The sequence below is a fragment of the Dysidea avara genome, chromosome 4 (assembly GCF_963678975.1).
Source record: "Dysidea avara chromosome 4, odDysAvar1.4, whole genome shotgun sequence".
In the NCBI taxonomy this organism is placed as follows: Eukaryota; Metazoa; Porifera; class Demospongiae; order Dictyoceratida; family Dysideidae; genus Dysidea; species Dysidea avara.
Window position 1 is genome coordinate 38,662,677 of NC_089275.1, and position 21,672 is coordinate 38,684,348.

At 37.4% G+C, this 21,672-nt stretch overlaps 1 protein-coding gene across 1 annotated transcript in view; it reads left to right on the forward strand.

Moving 5' to 3' along the window:
* The first annotated feature begins 1,996 nt into the window (after positions 1 to 1,996).
* Positions 1,997 to 21,672, forward strand: part of LOC136252056 (short-chain collagen C4-like) — a 78,928-nt gene continuing 59,252 nt past the window's right edge. The window contains exons 1-4 of the mRNA XM_066044411.1: positions 1,997 to 2,185; positions 10,481 to 10,703; positions 12,145 to 12,216; positions 12,268 to 12,357. Of these exons, the coding sequence (XP_065900483.1) occupies positions 2,015 to 2,185; positions 10,481 to 10,703; positions 12,145 to 12,216; positions 12,268 to 12,357 (556 nt within the window). The 5' untranslated portion in view covers positions 1,997 to 2,014. The remainder of the gene's footprint in view (positions 2,186 to 10,480; positions 10,704 to 12,144; positions 12,217 to 12,267; positions 12,358 to 21,672) is intronic.

Genomic DNA, 21,672 nt, shown 5'->3' on the forward strand with positions numbered 1-21,672 from the left:
TGAAATTACAATAAAGTATACACAGTTGCAAGCAATCACATAAAACAAGTTTCTATAAGGTACTTACTGTATGTATTTATCACCATAAAGTTTCTGATGTACAGTATAAATTATACACAAAAGTAGCTTTAAAACAATTGGATGTGTTGTAGTTTACATGATGAAAGGTGACTGGCATGTTGTTAAGGAACAATGGAATTACTTTTCAATTGAACTATTTTCACAAGCATCTTTTATACACCTAGCTGAGACACAGTTAATATCAACTTCTCTTCAACTTTGTAGTACTGTGTGTCCGTTTACATTCACCTGAGCCCCAGCCAAACACAGCAATATCAAAGAGATGGACTTCAGTTCACTCCCAATGGTTTTGTAGTAGAACATGGATATTTTATGTTGTGAACATTTTTACATGCCTGAATCATCAACGGAATGACAAAGAGTCAAAGGCTGATTTTACTTGTAAATATGACTGTTGTGGTTAGTTTGACTTTTAATGGCACTATAGTATGAGAACCTTATGTATAACATATTTCACAGAAAACTGACTAACACCACCACTATCTAATCAATTCATGGGGCCACTCTCTAATATTATGAACTCTTTATTATATGTCTGTTCCTTCATTCACAGGAAAATCTATCTCTAGTTAGTACCTGTGTGTAGGCCTTGTAGTTTGCAAGAACATCATTTATTTATTAATTATCATTTTGATGTTACGTATTTTTAAATGCATTTCTTATTATTCTTAGTACTTGGCTGTATAATTGAAAACAAGCAACTAATTATTATTATTACTTGGTTATGTACAGTGGATTAGTTGTGATCAAAATGTAAATTGTTTTTTTTTTTTGTATTGTATAGTGGATTGATTGAAAAAAGGTACTGGAGACCTGTAGCTAGTCCAGTCTAGTGGTCCAGTCCAATGAATGGATACACATTGTCAATGCACAATAAATGGCATTCATGACTATGTTAGGGTTTCCATATATACATAGATAACAATATTCAAATGTTTTCCCAGAAGCATTCCATTCCCTCCCTTGATTTTGCTCAAGTTTTTGCTACATATACTGCATATACAACTAAGATCTTTGGTTACAATTATAAACCTCTGGTTATAAAGTATAGTAATTGTCACAGTGTCAGCAACAATGCAGACACTTATCCAGACACACAAATATTTTTAAGAGTTTAGGATCAGCATAATTATTATACACTCTAAAGTTAATTGTGATGTGTGGTGTATGGAACTGCAGTTTTGTGTTTTGCTACATAAAATTATATAGCTAGCACTGCTATAACATAAATATAGCTACATATGTAACTGTGGTAATAGAGCGATTAATGTTAGTTAGTATTGTGCATTTGGTTGCATGGTAATAAGAGTTGTCCATTTGATTTGTCACTCAGTTTACTAATAATGAATCCAGACAAGTAAAGAAGAAAACAATTTTACCCATGTGTGGTATATTTACATGCCTTTGTGTTTTTCCAACATGTCAACAGTGTAACTTGAATCTTGCACACAATCGCTATGTAGTATAGAAACAGCCATGTTGTAATGCACATATTGCCCCACCACAGTCCTCAAAATTAATGTAGGTAGGGGGATTGGCCCCACTATGGGGCATTTGACGATCGTTCATTAAGCACCCAAGTTTTTTTTATTGCAATTTTCCATGCGGCTATGTCAAATCCCCATATTGGAACTGGGGCCTACAATGGAGGATTTGACATGCTAAGTTTGCCTACTATGGGGATTGGGGAATTTGACATTTGCATTCTGTGTCAAATCTCCACTATACCTCATATATGGAAGGGGTGTGGGGCAACACAGTCTTTGATTAGCTATGCCAAATATTCAGTGCCCATGCAGTCCATAGTCCCATTCATGGCCCATTATGCCCATAGTCCACAGTACACCATCCCATTGTTTAGTTATCAGAACTATGTAGTTAGCTATATAGGTACATACTTATTTGGAAATACATTTAAAGCCACAGTGCAAAAATGGCTACCAGCACAAAGGATAGTGTGTTGGTAGCCAGTCTAGTACTATCAGTAGTAAGTCTAGTGTTACTGTTTGGTGTGACTTGGTACTTTCAGTCATCACTGAGTCTACTACAACAACAAGTAGAGTATGATAGGGACCTGTTGGTGAAGTTACAGGAACAAGTTGAGGTGAGTTGATGTCAATATACTTTAGCTAATAGGTAAATACGTGAATATTTGCGTTCGCGTTCGATCAACAAAGCTGATTGCAACATAGCTAATTCAATTTGGGTACAAGCAACATGTGTAGGGTCCGCAATCACGGCCGAAAAATCAACTTTTATAAATCAATCCCCCTACGCTGGCATTGTGGGATGTTCATTGTAGTATCACGATTGTTGCTTCACAGAAATATCGATTTCAGTAAACTTGTCCTCTGGCAAGGCCGGAGGAGACGGTCCGGTTGGTCAGGCCTGAGCCGAACCAATAATCTGGAGTTGAACCAACTAGCTGACCAGCTCGAACTACATTACTCTCATGCAATCTTTGGACGATCACATCTACATGTAGCTACGTACATTTTACAGATGTTATTGAAAATGCATGACACGAGTAGTTACCTAGTTTCTCAGCCTAACTAAAGCACAGAACTACACGCATAGTATCTCCAATTACCTTACAGTACAGCATAGCATTCGTATCGTTTTGTACAGAAATGACTGTGGGTTCTACGTACAGTATCACGTGTGCTAACAGTTGACATTTATCACATGTAAGGCAGGTGCCTTCTTTGATTCTAAACCAGCACACCGAGGGGTCCGCCACGCTTTAAATCTAACTTATTCGAGATTCAAATCTCTTGGAATCCCCATGCAATCTACAAGAATCTTCTCGAATCTCTGTGAAATCTGCAAAATCCATGAAATCTTTAAAATCTTCCTAATCTTCGTGACAATCTTTTACAATCTTTAAAATCTCGCTGAAATCTTTGAATCTGAGACTACCACAATCAAATCTTAATTTTCTTGTTAGTAAATTTCAGTAAACGTTTGGATATTTTACTCAAGCTCTTGCTTGTTAACACGTATTCTTGCGGCTGTCTTGCACCTAGGCCTGTTCGTCCACATGTACTGTGCAATTATTGGGTTCTTGCAGTCTACGTATATTTCCAGAGATATAGCCAGTTGTTCCCGCTTCTTCGCAACGCCTTTAGCTACCTGACTTGACGAACTCGTTGGGACAAGCTAGTTAGTGACCCTGACTCGGATCTTTGTTAGGTGAGTCTACATACTGAATTCACACCTGTGAAAAGAGTGAGCATGGTGCATGTACGGATTCATATTGCTCCTGACATAATATATATATATATATATTTGTTAATGTACAAACTCAATCATGAGTATATTCGTACATATGTAGTTAGCTACTTATTTACAAATTTATATAATTGTTAAATAAATCAAGAGATGGAGCTGGGATAATATGATCATCTAGTTGGTTCCATAAGTTTATTGTAAAAAGAAAGAAGGAGTTCATATAAGCATCTACCCTTGTTGGCAACTACAGAAATCTTTGATGGTGACCTCTAGTAAACTGTTGGTGCACATTAATATCTACCATGTCATTAATTATTTTATACATTAATGAGGCTCTCAAATTATTTCTTCGCTTCTCCAATTTGTGCCATTGTAAACTGTTCAACATTTCTAATAGCCAAAATAAAACTCCAATAGCTAACAGCTACATCTCTTTAGTGAGCTCTTTAGCTAAATCAGGAGTAGCTAGCACGTCTCGTCAATATTCACATTCTTGAAAATCATCATGCAGTAATTATAATCAACACATCTCAATCTCTATATTCTAGATATAGTATAGACCTCGATATAGACTAGCCAACATTCATGCAGCAAATGAAAAGTTTAGCTACACATGTGGGACCCCTGCTTTTAGTGATACGAGTAGTGATATTTGCTATGTAGTATAATTTGTTATCCCACTCATATGGGACCTCAGCTGTGAAGGCTACTGAAAGCCTTTGTCAGTATAGGGAGTCAGAGACATGCTGGCAAGAAGAATACAGAGAAGACTAATAATCCCTGCTATGGCTCCATAACCATAGGCACATGTCTTGATTGTATGTGGCTGTGGATCAAGTCACAACACGGCTGGCTGGAGTCTCTGAAATCTTAAGGTTTTGGTTACAAAGAATTTTCATGCTTTTGAATATTCCTGCACTGGTATCTTGTGCCAGCATCCACAACATTAAGCTCAGGTATGAAAGCTTAGTCCAATTATAATTAGCTATGTAGCAACATGCACTATGTAATGTGTAAGCTTAACTCTACCATGCCAGCAAGTAATGTGTCCAAATGATATCACACTCTTAGCTGAACAGATTCGAGCAGATTAAATTACTATCTCATCTATTATTGTTTAGTGAAAGATAACAGGAGATGGAGCAGCAACCTCAGGAACTATCCACTACCAGTTTGGAAGTTGATATACTTGCGCTGAACGCATGAACGCATCTGATACCTGATACCTTGAAATGCATGACCGCATCTGATACCTTCGCTTAGCTGAGTTTATGTATGTATGTATATACATACAATTTACAATACACTCACAAACTTTAACAAGCATGCTAGCTGATAATTTATATCTCAATGGGTCAATGTCCATATCACTTTGCTAACTCAGGTAGACAGTCTCAAAGACAGTTGCACTATAAGTTATATTATATATAAGTGTGGAATCTATGTGTAAAATCTAATTGTGTGGTATCTTTGATATCATATTATTCCACATTTGCTGAAGTCAACTACACCATTGATATGTTGAAGTTCCTGTACACAATTATCGAGACAATTATGCAGTCCAACTGTCAGCAGTTGCAAGAGATGTCTAAATAATGATATAGCTAAAATGTACACAACTTGCATGGACATGGCAAAACATGATGATTTTAGACATAATAATTATTTGATGCATACAGTACTATAATACAGCTATACATGTGAGGCATGAAAAACTAGGGCAAAGTAGTAGTTAATAATAGTATAATTAAGCTTTGCCAACTCTAGTGTGAGATTTACTGAGCTTATGTGCGCATGCAGGGCTATTTGATTTGATTGAATGCTTTAGCTACAGTGACCAGCACTGAAGTAGTTTGCTATGTCACTATCTTGGTTGCTCAGTACAAATGAAGTAGACCTATGTACAACTCAAGATCTAGGCATTTTCTCATCACTACTGAGATCACTACAAGGAGAGCTAGCTCTTAGTCATGATTACTTACTATGTGAGGTAACTGTATAGATGCATTGGGAACAGTTCCATTAGGCCACTCCAATTTGTTTTTATGTTTCTGGTCATCTGAAGTTTAGTTTTAGATGCGGGCGGGCGGAATTCAGCAACAAAGCAACAATGAAGTGACTGCCAATTAGAGTATTTTTGTGATTTTCTGACTGTTTTATTAGAGTATATCGATCTGTACTATGCACTGTGCTCATTTCTTGCAGGTTTTCACTGACAAAAGACATATAGTGACACGTAAGCAGTTAGATTTAGCATGTTTGTAGCAGCTCAATATTTGTTTCTGAAATCCAGCTTTTTCAAAAATCTGATGCGGGCATATTCCCCATGTATTTCTGAAATTTCACTTTCTGTAAAGAAGGATGCGGGTGGTGGACCAGAAACATAATTACCAATTGGAGTGGCCTTAGCTATAGGCTAACTTGCTACGTGTCAGCGGGCAAAGCCGCCAATTTAACTAGGCAAATTAGCCACATATACTAAGCTCTATTGCTGGTAGTATGCAGTATTGCAATAGCTAAAGAGTAGCGTCTTCAGTAGACTCGTACCTCGACTCATACCAGGCACAGAACACGGCTCCACAGCACTACAACATAGTATTTAAAAGTATTTCAAATCTTAACTGAAATCTTAAAATCTTTTCAAATCTCAGTCAAAATCTTGAATCTTTCTTAAGATTTCTCAAATCTCAAATCTAAGTACTGCGTTACGGACCCCTCGCAGCACACTTATATCACAATTCAATCTTCATAAAATAATCATTAGCATTCCTTGGCTTGTCTCTCTTGGCTTCTTTTACTGTGCGAAGGGCTGGCAATGACTGACTCATTCCGCGGCAAGAAGCTGTACACCCATACACTACATGGTGTCAATTTGGATGAGATGTTGAGTAGAAATCACTCCTCTTCAACTACCCACTCGTACTGTCGAGATACTGAGCAAACTCTCAGTCTCACCCACATCGCGCCATTTTCGAACACTGATTGATCTCGTGACTGTCCACCAGTATATTTACGTGATGATCCGTTCACTTCATACAAACCAGTATAGTAGTATACTGTATTTTTTGTAGCTGTGTAGCTTTTTATTGTAGCTGTGTGAATTCACTGTATAGTAATTATATCCTAGCTAAAGGGGGCCATGCTGCATGGGTTCCCTGTGAAATTTGGGGGGAAAGTTGCAAGTTGCTAGCTAGTTTTACTTAAAAATTTAGCATCAATTTTAAATTTTAAGACATTTTCAAGCCTTTAAATTGCAAAATTCTGCAACTCCTGGGGGTTGCACCCCCAGACCCCCCCCCCCCCCCCTCGAACTTCTAATTGCTAGCTATAACTAAATGAACCATACAGCAAGTTTCATGCTGTGTCCCCTGTATGTCAGGTCTACAATTATACATAGTATAGAAAATCTGAAGAACAACAGTTACGCTTGAGCATATTTATATAGCTAGCTAGCAGTGAAATATCATTAAAATTGCATATCTGAGTGTCTAATTTTCAAAAATTTCCTGTGGGGGCATGCCCCCAGACCCCCCCTAGAGTGCTCGTGCTTCGTACTTCGCAGAGTGTGCTTCGTACACTGTGCAACAGTTCCTCTCTCATTGGCATGTATATAGTAGCAATTTCAACATTATAGTCAATGGCCTGACCAACTCAATTTTCCCTTCTCCAGCCCTGCCTCTGGATACCTTTCAAAATCTTGAGCCGTCGTCTGCGAGAGACCGCAAACAATCTAAAGAGGAATATTTCCAAATCTCATCCAAATTATGTAAATCGCTTAGGAATCTCATCACATTATGACACCATTGAGCTTACTGATTGTTCTGGGCCACTGTTTACCACAAGGGGTCACTCACACTATGAAATTTCCGTACAACCACACAGAAATTAATTTCGAAATTTTGATCTGGAACATATGAAGAAGTTTGCGGACATTTGCTATACTTTTGTCCATGGCAAAAATGCCAGTTGGAACAGGCATGTCCAATACATTTTGATTGAAAAACCATTAAAAATTAAATTAATTATCATGTACCGCCTACCTCGAGTCTGTTTAACAACTTTCCAAATTTGATACATGTAGAGAAACTCACTGCGAGTACAATGATACCAAAAGAAGTCCAATTCACAGAAATTAAGGCACGTCAAAATGGCCTAAACCGATCGGGTGTAGCAAATTTCCCCATACATTTTGTATTGGGCGTTTCGAGGGCCGCAAAATAAAAGGCATAATAACCCGCGACACGTGATAGATACCTCGGATTCTGAACCAGATTTGGAAAGAGCAGTGAATAGTGATTAAGAAGAGCTATAGCAGAAGGAAATCAGAGGAAATTTAAGTGCATCATTTTAAGGTTGAAAATCACTTACTTTTTCTATGGCGAATTGAATGGAGAATATTTGGAAGGGAATGCTACGAGGTATTTCGATGTCTTCACAGCCATTAACCTTCACTTCATTAGTGTTACAATGAAACAAAAGCACTGTGAATTAGTTCTGCAGGTTAGTTTGCGAAAATACAGTGTTCTGTGATTAGGTCAAATTATGTCCGTTCCATGTAAAAACCTCTTCATATGTTTGAAATTTTTGGCCAGGATCTTTTCAGTAGCACACGCCCCGATATTGCACAACTCCATAACTATTCCATGGAACGTGATGAGCTGCTTACAAGTTTTTCTTGAATTCAGCAAAGCTTCATCAGTCACAGATACTTATTGCCAAGGAAAACACATTTTACCTCTAAACTGTTAGCCAAACATCTAACACGAAATAGGCACCTGTAAAAATGATTATCATTTTGACATTTTATTACAGCCGCAGGGGCGATTACAGCTGTTTCTTAAGGCCTCAGTTGCATTTCTAAAGGCCTCAGTAAGATTTAAAGTTAACCTGTTATAAATCTATGGTAAGACCAGTTGTGGAATATTCAAGTCTAGTTTTGTGCGGTCACCGTTTACGAATAACATTAATTTAGTTGAATCAGTGCAGCGTAGAGCTGCAAGATTTGTGACTGGTGATTATGGCTTTACGTCTAGTGTCAGAGGGATGTTGAACTCACTTGGATGGACGTCTTTGAAATGTAGGCAAGAAATCTCACGGGTTATCATGCTTTTTACAATTTTGCATAATGAAATTTCCATACCCAGTCACCACCTTCCTATGTCAATAGCTACATGTACAAGAGAGCACTCTCAAAGATTTAGACAGGTGTCAGCTCACTTAAACATTTATTCTCAATCATTTTTTCCTGCCACTATTAAAATATGGAGCAGCCTCTCAGCTACTGCAATTGAAGCAAGTAATATAGATGACTTTAAGAAAAGGATTGTAGACTATTTTTGTATTAACCCTGCTATAGACTAAAATGTTAAATGCTTTGTGCTTATATATGTTTTCTTGTGTGTATCTGTACTTTATAGTCCCTAATGGACGCCTGCACAGTATCAATAATAAATAAACCATGAAACATTGCTGATGAATAACTGCTGCTATGAAAGATTTATCTCGCAAGTTATGCAAAGTTTATATTGCAAGTTAAAGAAGTAGTCTACAGACTGGTTCTGATAATGTTGGAGACAACTGTAATAGTGTATTTATCACTGCATGCGTGTAACTACACCTTATTGGATCATTCAGGAGTTAATTGTAATATTATCAGGTATTTATAAATTTATTTGAAATTTCTGAAAATAATTTAAATTGAAATTTCAAGCTGAAACCTTGAAATTCTGCAAAAATCTTTTAAAATGTCAAATTTCGTACGCAATTTTAACTGTGAGGAAGCCCTTGATTTACCATCACCATTAACAGCACTGTATAATACTATGAATCTATTTGATCAGTTAATCTTAAAGTCGCACTGTAGGAAGCTCCTTGATGAAGCAGCAGGGATTGCAATCTCAGCATCCAGGAAGATATTTCTGGCAAGAGACTGTCCAGAATGGACAAACAATAATTTTTTTATTGTAATTTCCTTGCCACGCCCATTTTTGGAATTTTGCCATTATGTGGTTGCATGAGTCCGAGGACACACCACACTTTATTTATTTTGTATTTTTCATGCCTTTTTCATCAATAAGAATGGTTTTTCTCTCTTTTGCATCGGATGCAAAATTTATTTTTAAAATTTTGTGCTCCACACAAAAGACCGGATAGAACTTGCTACTTAGCTAGATATTATCTAGAGTTATTGTAGTTAAAAAGTACATACAGTAATAAGCAAATGATTCACTGGGTTCCTGGCATAGGATTGCTTTCTTCAAACATCAGAAAATGAAACACAAATTTTCAAATCCAAACCAGTGGCGGATCTAGGATTTTTAAAAGGGGGTTTCTGAAAGTTGGTATAGCTGAATAAGGCATCTTATGACATTTCACCAGAAAATTTTGAGATTTTAGAAGCTCTGAGATTGGATTTTAAGCTAACTACTTTTTAAGTTAGCAATTACAATAAATCCAATGCTTTAAACTGTAAATATTATAGCTAACTATAGAGCAGCAAAGATGGTGACTATAAGCTGTAGCTTTGATTGCTCTATTAGAGTAGTTACTTGACTGCTCTATTAGAGTATCTCGATCGTTTTTAGTGCAGTAGGAGATAAAAAGTGAAGTGTTGCTGAGGGTTTAATAGCTATAAATTGTGTCAGTTAAGTGCGGCTGCATGCATGCTACTAGTAATACAGCGGTATTTAGTTGTTTGATATGACAAATTGTCAGTACAACAATGTTTATGCATAGACTTCCACTGAGCTAAATTTAAAGTCTAGATCCGCCACTGCAAACTGCTCTGCCAGCTAAGACAAGAAAAGCCAACTCTTTCTTAAAGCCATGCAGTTAGCCAAAAGCAAAAGCAAAATTAATTTGGACACAAAGTATAGACATGGCCATGATGCTTACTTTACATCTCCTGTGGTATACCAAAAAACATGTATCAACGTCTGTAGTCAGGTTAGAGTGATAGTAATGCATGATTGGGTTATGCTTGTCCAAGGGCATTAGTTACTCTAACAGTCACCTAATCAGCCAGTCAGTAGAACATTCTAAAAGTGTTATTGAGAGTCATTGGAATAATCATGAATTGTTTTGACTGTAGAACACAAATACTACCAAGAAACTGTGAAGTCAAAATGTAACACTTAATGATATTCCTTTACCACAACTTCTATTATAGAGCATACTCAATGGAAACGATGTTAACAAAGTGAAAAGACAGTCAGATGAAAAATGTCAGTGTAAAGATGGAATCCCTGGTCCTGTTGGTCCTCCTGGTAAGAAAGGAAAAAAAGGAGACCAAGGAATACCTGGAGTTGATGGAGTTGATGGTACTAAAGGCGATAAAGGAGGCTCTGGACCAATAGGAGACCCTGGAATAAGGGGACGAAGAGGACCTATAGGTACAGTTATATGGCACATAAAAATGTTGTGCTCTAAATACCATGCATTGGTACACCATAATCAGAATACTTGCAAAGCATTTAATAATAATAATATTGTTAAATGAAAACATTGTAACAAGGAGAAAATTTTAGCACTGGACATGTGCATAATCAAGAAATTATCATCCAGAATATTGGTGGTGGAGTGTGTATTATCGGGCATAAATGCTCAGCTACATACATATTATGTACAATAATTGGCATGCAAAGCTATAGATTTGTTTCAAAACTTGTTCACAAATGCACTTTAATTAGTCAAACAGTAAGTGGGAAGATTTTAGTTATTAGCTATCTATGACTTATGTGCAATGACAAAAGTGAAATATGTGTTGTATCTGCATAATTAAAGGAACTGTCCATAAGTTTTGATTATACATACAGCTACAGGTATGTGCTTCAACAGGTTGACAAACAGGTACTTTAAAGTAACTTTAGCAGAAGCCAGCCACAAATGTGGATTAGAATGGAGCATTTGGGATAAATCCTCCCCCCCTGCTTCCTCTGTATAAGAACCATACTTCTTTTGATTGAATTATTAAATGTTATGCTAAATTGATCAATAAGTATTGATTACTCAAGAAAATACAATATGTATATTACCACTATTATTGCGAATTCACAATATTAAGCCAACTCTATCAAACTGTCATCCCAGCACCTTCATGTGCACTAAACACCTCTAAAAAATAATTAGTGTTACTTGTGTTAAAGCCATTCATACAATTATCCCTTCAAGGAGCTTTTAAGACTTCACAACCATCTGCAAAGGCCGCAATGGTAAATGAGACACTACTAAGAGGTGACTGTTTGCTGCTTAATGAATGTAACAACTAATAATTAAGAAAATCTGTTTTCCCAACCACTTAAAACTTATGTAGTCTGTTTGTGTCCTTCCTCTTGGCTGCTTCTGGATCTGCACGTAAAACTGCTGAATTTTCTAATGTACATATTATATTATTAACCAGATGGTAAAAACACTCTTTTGTGGCTGTGTTTCAATTGCTTAAATACATGAATTACGCATAATCCAGACATTTTGCTCCCATCATAGCTAAACAAATATCAGTACTGCACCCACATAAAACTGAAACACATTCTATAACTATGTTTCATTATAAATCTAGGAGTACATTCCATGCAGCAGTTAAACACTTAATATTAGTAACAAGTGCTCTTTGTTCAGCAGCTCCCTCAGTACTACAAATTGACACCCTTGATAACTCACACATTAATACCACTACGTATTATGAAACAGTTTCAAAACATTCATTGCATTGGTGCCTTGCTCTGCTTGTACACTCCAGGGTATATATAGCCCCAAACTTGTTGCTTTATGATACAGCCTCAGAGGTACTGAGTGATTTTGTGGCATATAATTACAGCATGACTTGATCCTTAGGTGACCCTGGGTATCCTGGACCAATAGGACCACCTGGAGCAATAGGTATACAAGGAGAAAAGGGTGATCGAGGTTAGCTCACAAATGACAAGTTATGTGCTTTTAATGCATGTTAATGTCAAGGTGAAACTGGAGATGTTGGAATGAAGGGACAGAAAGGTCTCCCTGGAAACAGTGGTACTAAGGGAAGCAAAGGAGAAACTGGATCACAAGGTAATGAGTGATTACAGGTCCATAAAAGTCTATGAATCATTTACTGGTGTTTGGAGTTGAACATGCTGTACAGATTAAGATCAATAGCATAAGTTATTTACTTAAATTATGTGATGAATACATTATGTCATTAGGAAGCACTAGCTACTTTTATTTATTTTTGGTAGTTATTATGGTGCATTTATGGCTAAACTAGTATGACCATATTCAATATGCCAATCCTGATCTACTCCCCACAACTTTGATAACATCACTAGAAACTTTAGCATTAGTTAGCTGATCCAATACTAAAGTCAAAGGAACTAGCTATGCAATAACCTACTAATAATTGCTCTCAACTTTGTGCTTTCTTGTTCATGGCTATATGTAAAGCTGCATTATAGTGTCTGTATTTATTTGCAATATCGTTTTATACAAAGTAATTTCCTTCCAAATGATGTATATCTAATCCAAAACAGCCAAGCTGTAAAAAAAGCGCAGCCCTCATAAAGGCTATAGTGAAAAAAGATGTGAAAACCAAGGTGGCGGCCAAGAAATGGCTGTGATGGTAGGTTAATGGTAAAACTTTTAATAACAACAATCCAGGTGAATTTTGGTGCCGCTTGGTCTTGGCACAAAATTCACCTGAATTGTCGTTATTCCATTAACCTACCATCACAGCCTGCCACCTTAGATTTCACATCTTTTTTCACCATAGCCTTTTTGAGGGCCGCACTCTTTTTTTTTACAGCTTGACTGTTTTGGAGTAGATTTCACTTCTTTTTGTATTTGTATATCCCAAAGAATAGGCCAGCTTTGGGGCTTTTTAACCTATTTTTTTCTTTACCACAGGAAGAAGAAAAGATGAAGCAGATGTTAAATACTTTAAATATTTCTAATTTTATCAGTAAATGTACAGATTATATATATAATGCATAATTATGTTTATTACAGAACTCTACATGGCAGTTTCTTTGTAACTGAACACTCTATAAGGTGAGTCCTTCTAGCTGATCTCTCTACAGAGTGAATTGTTTGTAGCTGAACTCTCTACAAGGTGACTTCTTCTAGTTGAACTACATAGTTGAACTCCCTACAAGTAGGCATTCCAGCCCAATTTTTAAATTTTGGAAAAATGAACTTTTTATATGCTCAATAGATAGAGTATTGATTGCCGATCTCAGAAATATATAGTTTGTTGGGTTGGAATTAGCTACTTTGGCATGCACAGTGCTTCAAAATTGAAAAAAGTTACATTTTTTCTCCGGGGATCTTCATACATTTTAAGGGGAAAATGGCACAATTCAATCAGGAAGCCATCTAGCAATCTGGACTATCTTGAAACTGCAGTTGTTTCTAGCTGCAAGTTTGCACATGTAATGAGAGTAACTTCAGATCGTATTGGATCTCAGTGACCTTTGTATGCTTTGTGGTGAGCAAATATGTTTCACCTACTGCACACTTCTTAATACAATGGTGTATAGCCATAGGCAAGTGGCCGGCTATCTCAAGTGAGTAAAACATCAAGTTAACAACTTGCAAAGGTAAACAATTTAAGTGGAGGTGCCACAATGATGCAACAATACCTAAGGTGGAGCTGTGGTTTCAATTATGACATTGTTATGCCGACTTTGAAGTGGTTTATACTTTTGAGCTGATGACACAGCCATCAGAAAATTGCTCTGGAGCTGAAAATCGCTAACCCGAGCAAAGTAACTATGCACTTTAAAGTAAGCACCAGTGACTACCTTCCACCCAATAGTATGTTTTTTAAAGTTTTAAAGTATTCTACATACATTGCATGGCTTGAAAAGATTATAAAACAACACAAAACTTACTTATATGTAACGCGCACTGTAAAACTAAGATTTTCATGATGACTAGCGTGTGGACAAACCCCACAGCGATTTTGATCCTCATTGGAGCTTGGACAACGGAGCAATCCCAAGTTAAACACGAGTCGTTATTTTGTGCAAGGGTTCTATTGGGGAATATACGGAGAATTTTTTAATTTAAAAATCTCGGATACTGGAATGCCTACTACAAGGTAACTTCTTCTAGCTGATCTCTCTACAGGGTGAATTGTTTGTAGCTAAACTCTCTACAGGGCGATTTGTTTGTAACTGATCTACTAGTTTCTAGCTGATCTCTTGAATTCCTTTCAGGGTGACTGCTCTATTAGGATGACTGCTCTATTAGAGTATCTCGATCTCGCACTTGCTACACCAAGTTGGATTTCATGTTATAACTCCGTGACTTTAAGTCTGATTCTTCTACACCATTAAAGAGCCTTTCTAAGATGATTACTCCATCCGTACAGCAAATTTCAAAGCATACCCCAGGCGATTTTTCTGGTAAGCGTGGAAAGTAGTGGTTTTTTTTTTATTAGCTAATCTCGATTACATAATTGTTACATGCTGTTGGTTTTTTGTTATATTTTCCTGGTTTTTAGCTCGATTTCTTTCGAACCACAAAAGGTTTGAGGTTCAATAGTTAACCTATTCACCCACCGATTTTCAGTTTCTTCCCATAAGTGGTTTACCCTGTAGGCATGACAACATATTGGTGTTATTTTTCGTGAATAATCACTAACAACTCTTTGCTTTTATCGTATTCCAACCAAAGTTAGTACAGAAATGCACCTTTATACCCCCTTTCTGTGTGCCAAATTTCAAGGCAAACAGATATTGCATTCGCGTATTATAGCAGTTTTTGTAAGTGTGCGAAAAGAGGAAGAAAAATAAGAAGAGAGGAACTGTAAAGAATGGACTATCGACCCAGACTAATTGAACTAGGTATTGTAGTTACTTTATAGGACTTTTTCCTGTTGTATGTATGCATGTACGTATGCATGTAGTTACACTTTTTTTCCTTGCCATGCCCACAACTGACTACTGTGTAGATCAGATCTGTGGTCGCATGTTAGTCCGAGGATTCACATACTTGCCTTTTTTTGTTGTTGTACACATTCATCATAATCATGATGGTCTATGGTTTTAGAAGAAACAAAACAAAGAAACTAAGCCAATTTTTGAAGTCGCATATCTCAGAAACGCTTGAAGTGATTTCACACAAATTTGGAATGTGGAGTACTGAAGTTGGAGGGAGTGTCCACAGCAAAAATCATCATGTTTCATCAAGGAAGCACAGAGCTGTGGAGGTGCAAAAATTGCATTTTCATTCTTCCTGTCAATATACTCACGGGTGTTGCGCGCCGGCTTCTTGGGCCACATGACACACTACTATGTGTCTTAATATGCACAATTGTACCATTTATTTATTAGGAATTTTATTTTACAGTGACTTCTATTAGAGTCTAGTCTTGATTTATGATGCGAAACATGATATAAGTATTTGCTCAACTTTGAAAGCAAATCCCGCACCTTTTATGTTAGAATATGATTTCCGTCCTGTTGTCACAGGTTTTGCTAGCATAGCACTATTATTATGATGATTGGCAAATGTACATGGCCATGGGTCTTAATCATAGTGTACTACCCTACCAATCGGTAGCAAAGTGGCTATAACATCAGCTTCGATTTGATGGAATACTGTAGAATTTACAATGCCTGCAGTTCAAATCCTGGGGTAGGAGGGATTTTTTTCATTTCTTTGGCCCATTTTCGGTTTCACCTTAATAGCTGTGTTAAGTAATGTAAGTCTTTAACTCCTATTTACCACTCAAAGGCTGCAGTACAAGATGCTATCAGACCTTCAGTGCTGGACACTGTAAAGTAGTAAACACCCACTTAATGTACATTGATTGCAGATCAAGCTGTAGTCAGACTAAAAGTGGATTGAATGCCCATCAATCCATTTTACTCTACGTGTGCAATTTGCTTTCATAAGACGTGATTAATTACCCGATTATGTAATGAAAAATTAAATGGCATTGGTCATTGTACTACCTTCTTCGTATTTCATTGGAGTCAGAAAAATATTCACAGCGAGGAGCATTGTTAGTATACTTACAAAACATTCAGTGCCAAGAAGCTGGTTAATTCTTAGGAGGAAACCTGTACCGGGAACGATGATTTCAAAAGGGTACGTTATTCCTTCGACACTCTGATTCATGGTCACTGCATCGCTTCCACAAAATTGACTCGGTATGCTGTCGCTTTAGTCTTGGCACAATAGCCATGCTTTGCGCGAGATACCTGGACACTGCACGGCGCCCCTAGCTAATGGAGCTAATGCGCATCAAGTCCGGCCAATTTACCTCTCGAGGTAGATTGACATGAAGCCGGATCAAATACACATTGCGGTCAATCTGGCTCAGGTGTGAAATCATTTGATCTGGCTTTGATGCGCATTCGACTGTAGTGTGAAAAGGCATAATAATAAATACTAAGGTTTAAAGGAAGAAAATCCATCCTTCCTGGAGGAGACAAAGTGTGGTACTTGACAAGACATTGGGTGGCCTGCAGTTTGAATCCTGGGGTAGGAGGGATTGTTTTTCCTTTCTTTGACCCTTGTTTGTTTTGCGTTAACAGCTGCGTCAAGTAATGTCATAGTCTTTATTTTCTGTTTACTAAGTTAGGTAACTTAAAGGCTGCAGCATAAGTTGCTGTCAGACTTTCAGTGCTGGACACTGTAAAGCAGTAATAATATTCAGGGTCGGATCCAGAGGATGGTGGCTTTGGGGGCTGAATCCCCTCTTCCTACCCCCCTACCCCACCTTCACTTATAGGTCTTGATCAATATGCTGAGGATTGTAATGAAATTTTGTCTTAACATTATTATATGATCACTATTAATACAAAATACTCATAAATAACATCTTTCCAAGGCATTATCAGTGGATTTATGCTAAAGGCTATACAGCAAGGACCTGGATCAGCATTGGAGGTGTACAAGATCAAGATTCTCTAATAGAACAGTCACCTAACTACTCTAATAGAACATTCAGTGTAAGCATAAAAGTTGGTTCTGTTATGGAATTTTTCCAAATCTGCCTGTGCCTATACATACAATTGTTTAAAAGGCTTGATTCATCTACTTGTGCTTATATTCAATAGTTATTACCGGCATAGGCAGTTCTAGGAGACACTACTAGGAGGGGACTGAGGAGGGACAAGAAGATATAGGATAAGGCCAACAATTGTAAATTCCTTGTTTCCCATCCCAGTCCAACAAAAGGGCAAGTGGCTATTATTTATTATATTGCTAAAATCTATTATAATTAATATCAAGGGTAGTAAAGGGAGCCCATTAACTCTAAACTGCTTTTTTCTTTTAAATTCAGGAGAGCTAGATTCAAGGTTAGTTGTAATTTTGTAAGATTTTACTATGATTTACAAGGGCAGATCCAGGAGCTGGCAAGGGGAGGGGTACAAACAGACTAACTTGTAGGTAGCTGGCCGGGGAGAGCACATTCTCTTGTTATTTTTGAAGCAGCAAATAATTACCTCTTAGTAGTGTCTCACTGATGAAATTTACTATTTGGCCTTTAAATACCAGCAACACGATAATTGAATTTAGAGGCATTTAGTATGTACGAAAGTACTGGATGCCGATTTGACAGTTACTTTGGTAGTTTGACTTATGGTTTCAGGTGAGTTTGCATGGATATTTTAAATGAATTAAATAAATTTTAGGCTTGACAAGGTTTAATATTTCAATCAAAAGAATCATGGCTCTTCCACAAAGGGAAGGGGGAGAATTTGCCCCAAATGTCCCATCCTGGATCTGTCATTTACGTGTAGAGCTGCTGGGTTTGCCATGCTTGTGGTCACATATGCTAGCTAGTACTGTACTTATACTAGCCTGACTCTATACCATCAACTTTAACAGCACAAATTTTCGGGATGTTTCACACATTACTAACAGATTGAGAATGGCAGAGAATGGGACTCGTGGTGATGTGCATCTCAAGATTATACCAATGGCTACTTGAAGAGATTCCCTGCTAGTACTAGGCTGGATGCCATGCACTAAATAACATCAAAAACTCACATCAGAGTCCACATATCCAATAACCTGGTCTTCATCCCACTCTCTGCCAGTAGTAATATCCACACAAAAACAGCCAAGCTGTGAAAAAAGGTGCGGCCTTAAAAAGCCTGGGTGAAAAAGTTGTGAAATCAAAGGTGGTGGCCAACAAATGGCTGCAATGAGGTTAATACTAATAAATTTTAACAATGCACAGCCATTATTAAAATTTATTAGTGTTAACATCATTGCAGCCATTTGTTGGCCGCCACCTTTGATTTCACAACTTTTTCACCCAGGCTTTTCAAGGCCGCAACTTTTTTCACAGCTTGGCTGTTTTTTGTGTGGATATCACTTCTTTTTGTAATTGCAAGTTCGAAAGCCAGCCTATGGTTGACCTTGATAATTCATTTTAACGTTTTCCCTTTTCTACAGAAATCATCGAAGACTGCATGGCTGAAATAAGATGAATTTTGAAGGTGCGTATACCGCAATGATGGCTGGGCAGATCCAACTCAAACTAAGAATGGGAGATGCCCTACCCTGAGAAAGCTTCCACTGCAGAAATGGTTAATTATACCATTCAAGCACTTTGGAGCTACGACATTTAGATTTTTTATTATTCCCAGGGTTACCAGCACCTCTTGTCACCACCCTGACATCACAGAACTATATGAAACTACTCCTTCTGGAGAGAGACAAGGAGAGCCAGTCTTCTGTAAAATACAGCACTGAACAGCATGATCCATACCACCCCTTATGTTGAAAATACAAGTGGGGTAAAAGAACCCATCTCAATTTCGTTGTTCATACTCCTGTTGCTTCTCACGTTCAAAACGTCAATAAACTATGTTGAGGATATTTGGGTACCATGATATGAAGGTGCAATAGCCTTAACTTTGAGGCCACTCCAAATAAGACTGTAGTTTTCTGTCCTGATGTTTTCGTTATTCAGTACGGGCGGGAGGCTTATTATCATTATTCATTATCTAGGACCACGTCACAGATATAACACAATAGTGGCCTTGTAACTAAAGGCCACCAGTATCTAAGTGCTAGTACATCATTGGTGTGGTAATGGCACAGTGATGTGTACACAGTATATGTAATTGTGTATACAAAACGTACAGGAGAGAACTATGCATTATTGCAGTATTGTATGCAGCAATACATTATAGGCAACATCAACAGATAAAAATTATTAGTCAATATAAAGTAAAGTATCGACATCAACTAGAGCTAATTAAGGTTCATCAGTGGTGTAGCAATGGCACAGTGACGGGTGACACACTATAATTATGCATACACAACTTGCAGGAGATAGCTACACAATACTGTGGGAGTATGCAAGCCAGATGAACCAGATAAAGGAAGACAGCCAAGCCAGCCATAACCTAGTAGCTAAGCCAAGTGAAGCCAAAAAAGATTAAGTATGTATTGAATTGCCTGACACCAACACAAAGGAAGTTCGCCATGCCAGCTGCACAAGACAAGATTGTTTACTTGTAATTCATATTGTAAAGAGCGTGGCATGTGTTTTAATGTTTTCTTGTATTGTTAATTAATTAACTAAATATTTTATGTGACTGGCAGCTGGCATGGAGACTTGAGACGTTACAAACATAAAAACTTACTTGTAATCTTCTTGTTTAAGTGTAAAGTGGCTTCTCCCTCTCCTGAAGTCACTTCACGGACATTCGCTAATCTTCTCCTTCACGCAATCTGTAATTAAGCAAGGGTGTGGTACTGGATATTATATAGAATTACATGTATGGTCAAGTCATCAGCATGAACGGGTACAACGATTATACGTTTGTGCCTTCGTTCGCAGGCGAGTTGATCCCCGGTTAGTTTATGCCTCTAAGCCTCGTAGTTTTCTCAAACATTAATTATTAATTAATTATTTATTTATTTATTTATGATGTAATTTTAACTGCGTTTTGTATTCTTAGTACTTGGTTGTATAATAAAGATGTGACTGCTCTATTAGAGTATCTCGATCTTGAGAGAATTTCAAGGTCATGAAAATGGCTTTTTTGCAAGCTAGCAACCACCAGAACCATTCATTTTTAGGTTTCATTGTGCTTTTTAGCAATGTAAAATAAAAGACTCCATGAGAAGTTTCCAGAAAGCAACACACAAAGTGGTTTTCGAAAAATAATGACAGTAATGACATGCAATGTGGGTGCTCAGACGTGAGGACGGGAAACTACACTCTCATTTGGAGTGGCTGAAGCATAAACATCTAAACAAGTTCCATTCCCATTATTAGCTGTTGCGTATCGAAGCTGGGTCTCCCCTGTAAATGATGCATGAAACAGCGTTTTCTGGTTCTGTGAATTGAGTATGTCACCTGCCCACACTGGATATACTTGGCTGCACAACACGGCTGTTTTCATAATTTTTGTAGAATGTTGCAAAATGTTCTAGAACAATCTAGATTATCCATTGGTAGATCTATGAAATTATGAACTTGATTATTGAGTAGATTTTACCTAGAATTTTCATTTATAAAGTAGAAATAAAGTGAAGTGATCAGTATGGAGGTCTCTGGTTCGAACACTGGTAAGTAACTTTTTCTTCTCGACATTTTTAATGCACCTTTTTTGCCTCACGGTGACTGTTCATTAGAGTATTTCGACCCTGCGACTTACAGTTGTTTGGGTTTTGCCTTGTAACTCTGTAGCTGTCACTGCAATTACTTTTAAACCATAAAAGATTTGAGCTATGATGGTTAACCTACATGCATACCAATTTTTAAGTTATTCCCATATGTGGTTTATCCTGTAGGCATGACAACAAGTTGTCCTTTTTTAACGGTAATAATCGTCCATAGCTCTATGAATATTAAACGGATTTGCACCAAACTTGTTACATGATTGTGCCGCAATACATTCTTAAAGTGCACCAAAGCTCAAGACAATCAAGCTACACATGTGCGTTTTATAATGGTTTTTGTAAAGTGTGCAAAAAGAAAAATCTAAGCCCCCCGAGCCCCTTAAACGAAGAAGAAAAAAATGAAGAAATTAAGCTGAATTTTGAAGGCTTATATTTCACGATTGCATTAAGCAATCTTGCTCAAATTTGGTATGTGAGGTCCTGAAGGTGGAGGGCATTTACAGTATTAAAATGGTATCAATTCGAGAAGAGATTGCAGCTACGTATGCATGAAGACCATGTTTTGTTTCTTCCTGTAAATATACTCATGGTGTGGCGTGCCGGCTTTCTTGGCTGCACTAAACACTACCATATGTCTTGATTTAGGTAACATAACCATCACATGCAATAAAAAATTTGCATGCGGCTTTAAAATTACCAAGTTATCTGGTGACGGGAAACAAGGAATCTACAAATGGTGGCCTAAAATCCACTAACTGGAGAAGAATGGAACTCTAGTACACAAGT